Genomic DNA, 5,533 nt, shown 5'->3' with positions numbered 1-5,533 from the left:
ATCAATCAAATCATGCGAGATTGATACGATGAGGAGCGGCTAGTTTTCTCCTCTACCCAAAGGTTAACGCGAAGTTGTGGTCCATAACATCTGTGAGATCTAATCGAATCTTCATTATTTCTTCCAATTCGTTACTATTTGTGCGTTTCCTGAATTAATTGTTCATGGTTATTTAATTAATTGAGTATCAACGGCCGGATATTTAATTGAATCTAATAGCTTACTATCACGTTTAACTAAATTGAATCTGTAATTATTCGTTTAGTTGATAACTAGTGACAACCATTATAATTGGCTTTATGTTGGAGAAACGTAAGATCTAGTTTAAATAAACCCTCTTAGCGTGTTTATTGGTTAGGGTTGGATTTTTCTAGCTTTAATGCAACTGGATAATTAAATTTCTACGGTCGTATCTAGAATTATTTTCTGGTTAGAGAAGCAGTCAACGGTCGTACCTTGGCTGTCGAAAAAGTAAGAAAAAACTAGCTGTCAGAGCTTGTTGATAGTTATAACCAACCAAGTGACGAATGAATGAAATATCTTTGCATCGATGATCAGTTAATTGGACCGGGCCTGGAAAGTTGATCCTTTGGGTAGAATTTTATTAATCGTTATTTTTAGTAAATTGTACTTGTTGAGTTAGTTTTTGAATTTTATTTATTTTATTTTCATCTTCATTCCCTTAGATATCGCCCAATTTTATTCTTTTGACTTGGAAAGAAACAACTGCCTATCCTTTCCCTGTGGAATCGACCCTACTTGCCATTTTATGCAAATTTAATACTTTTTATAGACAATTTTGGTATATCGAATCAAGAAAATTCTTCGAGAACAGGGTGAATCAAGTAACCCATTGCACACCTAGGGTCCCTGCTCCAGTACTTGGACTTGTTCTATAATTAATTGTGGTGGCAATTAGGACTTTTTAGTAATTATTTTTGCACAGGCTCAACACCTGTCAATTTTTGGCGCCGTTGCTGGGGAACGGTATTTTGGTTAATTTTGTTTCTTTCTAAGTTGTTTTCTTTAGATTTGTCTGACATTTTTCTAATTTATGCCCCATTCTTCTCGTACAGGCGAATTGATTTTCGATCCGAAAATAGAGAAAACTGCACGCCGAACTAGGAAAGAGACTAGACAGCTCAGAGATGAGCAATCTAGCATTGCATGTCAGGAACTGGATCCAGAGATTGAATCAACAGATTCAAGTGGTGATAATTCAAGTGACCCAAGTCAAGAGGACATCTCTATGGCAAATGCAAGAACACTAAGGGAGTTGGCTGCTCTGGATTTGCCCCAACAGTCGTTGTGCATTACATTTCCAACTCTAACTAAGAATACCTCCTTCGAACTAAAGTCAGGATTAATTTACTTCTTACCCACGTTCCATGGCCTCTCGGGTGAGGAACCCCACAAACATATCCAGAAGTTCGATATGGTATGCTCCAGTATGAAGCCTTCAGGAATTACTGAGGAGCAGATCAAACTTAGAGTCTTTTCTTTCTCCCTCAAGGATGCAGCAAATGATTGGTTGTACTACCTACCTGCAGGTAGTATCACAACATGGGCCCAATGAAAAAGAAGTTTTTGGAAAAATTCTTCCCTGCATCCCGAGCTGCAAGTCTGAGAAAAGAGATATACAACATTAAGCAGTATCCTGGGGAGTCCCTATATGACTATTAGGAAAGGTTCAATAAGTTGTGCATTAGATGCCCACAACATCAAATTAGTGAACAACTATTGATCCAATATTTCTATGAGGGACTCCAGTCATCCGATAGGAGTATCATTGATGCTGCGAGTGGGGGAGCATTGGTGAACAAGACACCGAGAGAAGCATGGTTGCTATTGAGGCCATGGCAGAAAATTCTCAACAGTTTGACTTCCGCGAGAGTAACCCTTCGGTTAACGAGGTAGAGACGTCGTCCATTCAACAGCAGCTATCGGAGCTAACATCTTTTGTTCGGCAATTAGTTGTGGGGAACGTGCATCAAGCAAAGGTCTGTGGAATTTACACAAACGTGGGCCACCCCACTGACTCGTGCCCTATTTTGCAAGAGAATGGGGCTGAATAAGTAAACATGGCTGGAGGCGTGCCCACGCCTCGTAGGCAGTATGATCCATACTCGAACACGTACAATTTGGATTGGAGAGACCACCCTAACTTCAGCTATGGGAACAGGCCACAGAATTCATTCTCAAATCGTCCACTAGGATTTCAGCAACCATGGCAACAAAAGCCTCAACCTTCGCCTGCCAATTCAGGAGGCTCTTTGGAGGATATTGTTAAGAGTATGGCCACGATTACTACTCAGCTCCAACAAGAAACTAGATCCTTGGTCACGAGTACTGCTCAATTCTAGCAGGAAACTAGATCGGGCATGAAAGATATGAAGATTCGAATGAGCCAAATGGCAACTGCCATTAATCCCTTGGAATCTCACGTTTTTGAAAAATTGCCATCGCAACCTGAGGCAAATCCCAAAAATGTAAGTGCTATGACACTGAGAAATGGCAAGGAAGTGGAGGGATCTAAGTTGACGAATCTGAAAAGCAAAAGTGAGGAGGAGATAGAAAAGGAAATTGAAAAAGAAGGGCGCATCCGCGAAGATCCTAAGGTAACGTTCACTTCTTCAATTCCTATTAAATCTAACTTACCGCCTTTTCCTTGCGGGTTGGAAAAGACAAAGAATGTGGAGAAGGAAAAAGAAATCTTGAACGTGTTCCGTAAAGTGCAAGTAAACATCCCCCTATTGGATGCGATCAAGCAGGTGCCCAAGTATGCAAAATTCTTAAAGGACTTGTGCGTTAACAAAAGAAAGCTAAGGGGTGATGAGAGTGTGACGATAGGAGAAAATGTGCCTGCTATACTCCAAAGAAAACTCTCACCTAAATGCGGGGATCCAGGTGTGTTTACTATCCCCTGTAAGATTGGCCATTCTAATATCGAAAATGCCATGCTAGATTTAGGGGCTTCTATTAATGTGATACCTAAATCAATCTATGATTCCCTTTTAGGACCTTTAAAAGAAACAGGGCTAATAATTCAATTGGCTGATCGTACATTTGCTTATTCGGATAGGATAGTTGAGGATGTTTTAGTGCAAGTAGATGGATTAATTTTTCCTACTGATTTTTATGTGCTTTACATGGATGATAGAAGTGCCCCAAATCCATCACCCATTATATTAGGAAGGCCATTCTTGAGTACTGCCCAGACTAAGATTGATGTTAGCAAGGATACTCTTTACGATGGAATTTGATGGAGAAACAGTCCACTTTAATATTTTTGATACAATGAAACATCCTGTTAACTCTCATTCTGTGTTTGCTATTCATGCTACTAATCCCTCTGTGCAAGAATTTTCTAAGTTTGTTTGTAGAGGTAGATTCAAAGTTGCTACGAACAAGTATCATGGAATGAAAGCAATTCATGAGGTGAAAATGGGTAAAAAATTAAGGAAAAATGTTGCACTCAATGGCTATTTGGATCCCGGAGGTGGGCCACCGATTACAAGGAAAATTGAATTACATCTAGACTGAAGAGTGGTGTATAGTGTCTAGCCAAAGACATTAAAAAAAGACGCCACTTGGAAGGCAATCCAAGGATTTCAATTGTGTTTTATTTCATATTTGTGCTCAAGATCAGTGGATTTAGGTTCCTATTGACAAACAATCTTTATTGTAGGTCATGGGTGTTTCTGTGCAGTTTTATTCTAGGTTAGGGGCACAAATTCGTGGGCAGAAGACTTCATGTTACAAGGCAAGCCCGCGCCTTGTATTTACAGCGCATAGACATTTGTAAAACTTGGTGATCAGAAGACCTCACCCTCCAAGGCGTGCCCACTCCACACAGTAGATCGTGTCAGGCATATTATAAGTAGACGACCTCACTTCCAAGGCGTGCCCATGCCTTCCAACCTTTGCGACAACGAAAGTCAAACGCAACCAGGACCATCTCTAACCCCACTTTTCTACTTTCCTCTCTTCTTGTTTTGTCTGGTCTTTTCAATTTTCTGTCTTAGTTTCTACTTTTCACTTTCCGTTGTTTTGTCTTAGTTTCAATTTCTACTTTTTCCCTTTTCCTGTTCGTCCGCCGCCACTCTCCAGCCCGCACTACCGCCGCGTCGCCACCATTTTCTCTCTCTTCTCTCGCGCCGTACATCGCTGCCACCGCACGCCGCTCGATTCTCCCATCGCATGCCTCATCCTACAACTTTCTTGGCTCATATTAGATTCCATCCTCCTCATCCTCCTCTCCCTTAGTGTTTCATTGCACCCTCTCGGTAGTCAGGAAAGTTTCGCCCCCTTTCACCTTCCACTTTATTTTGTCTTTGCTACATTGAGAACAATGTAGGTTTTAGGTATGGGGGGGTGATTTCTATTATTTCTTTTTGTTTCTATCATTTCTTTTTGCTCGAGAAAAAAAAACAAAAAAGAAATTTTTTTTTTTGTTTCTATCATTTTTTTTTGCTCGAAAAAAAAGAGGAAAAATTAAACAAACAGAAAACGAAAAAAATGAAAAACGAAAAGGAAAAAGTGTGTAGTTAGTTCACTTTTGCTAGAGCATTTTGTTATGATAGATTATACAATCGAGGTACACGTGTATGTGGTCACATATGCTAGCTATGCATTTTGGTTTTCATTGGCAACATCGTTGAATGTTGAATATGTTGGACTTGACCCATTCTTGAAACTTTTGGGAGCTTTTGAGCCATGCACGAGCACATTATTCTTATTTGCTTCGTTTGTATTGCTGAGTGGGTATCACACATGGTATTGGTATTCTAGAATTTTCTATTTTATACATGTCGAGACCACATTTTGTTTAACTGGATGCATTTGAAATGATTAGGGCATTTAGGATTTAACCTTCTTTAGCTTTCTACAAACCATGCCTTCATCTTGTCTCCCAATAGTGAACCAATTTGAGATTTTAATCCTTCTATGCTGTTTGTTAGCCGTGTTTGATAACCCAGGTCCTTTTTAGACTTTCTTGTTCAACCTTGTGTCGTTAAGAGAGGTTTGAATTTCATTGTTTGGGCAAGGCCAATAAATCTAGGGTCGCAAGTGGCGTTAGAATAGAAGCTGTCCGGTGTTGTTTCTGTATATCTGAGATCGAAAGAAAAAGAAAAGCAAAAAAAAAAAGAAGAAGAAGAAGAAAGAAAAAAAGAGAGAAATTGTCAATAAGCTGGTGAACAGAAGACTCTGACTTATAAGGCGTGCCCACGCCTTGCAAGACGTTTCTCTTTTCGTAAAAAAAAAAAAAAAATCGACTCTTGCACAATGGGTATAGCAAATGGAAATGCCTTGCTTGGAATTTCTCCAGTAAAGCTTTGAGGTTATGCAGTGGATATCGGATATTCTCTTGACACATTACACCCTATTTTTTCCTTCTTATCCTGCCTTTTACCTAAGCCCTTTTACAAACCTATTAAAATCCCTTTGATTTGTGTATTTAGTTCACTTTTCAGTGGTGGAGATGTGATAAATGTACAAGCCTATGGTAATTCCATTACGTGATATTGATTTG

The 5,533-nt window shown here is 39.6% G+C and overlaps 1 protein-coding gene and 1 non-coding gene across 2 annotated transcripts; one reads left to right on the top strand and one right to left on the bottom strand.

The window, feature by feature from the left end:
• Window positions 1-1,620: 1,620 nt before the first annotated feature.
• On the bottom strand, window positions 1,621-1,727 carry LOC140013145 (small nucleolar RNA R71). The gene has a single exon (XR_011820215.1). It is a non-coding gene; the product is annotated as a small nucleolar RNA R71 (small nucleolar RNA).
• A 654-nt stretch (window positions 1,728-2,381) lies between these two features.
• On the top strand, window positions 2,382-3,263 carry LOC140012699 (uncharacterized). The gene has a single exon (XM_072060983.1). It carries the CDS (start codon window positions 2,382-2,384, stop codon window positions 3,261-3,263), a length of 882 nt encoding a protein of 293 aa, XP_071917084.1.
• The last annotated feature ends 2,270 nt before the right edge of the window (window positions 3,264-5,533 follow it).

The sequence above is a fragment of the Coffea arabica genome, chromosome 8e (assembly GCF_036785885.1).
Source record: "Coffea arabica cultivar ET-39 chromosome 8e, Coffea Arabica ET-39 HiFi, whole genome shotgun sequence".
Lineage (NCBI taxonomy): Eukaryota > Viridiplantae > Streptophyta > Magnoliopsida > Gentianales > Rubiaceae > Coffea > Coffea arabica.
Note: the sequence above shows the minus strand (reverse complement) of the source record. Positions and strands in the feature narration are given on the sequence as shown.

What these genes read in the sequence shown, in the direction of transcription:
- LOC140012699 (XM_072060983.1), top strand. Translation starts at nt 2,382, where the DNA reads ATGAAAGATATGAAGATTCGAATGAGCCAAATGGCAACTGCCATTAAT.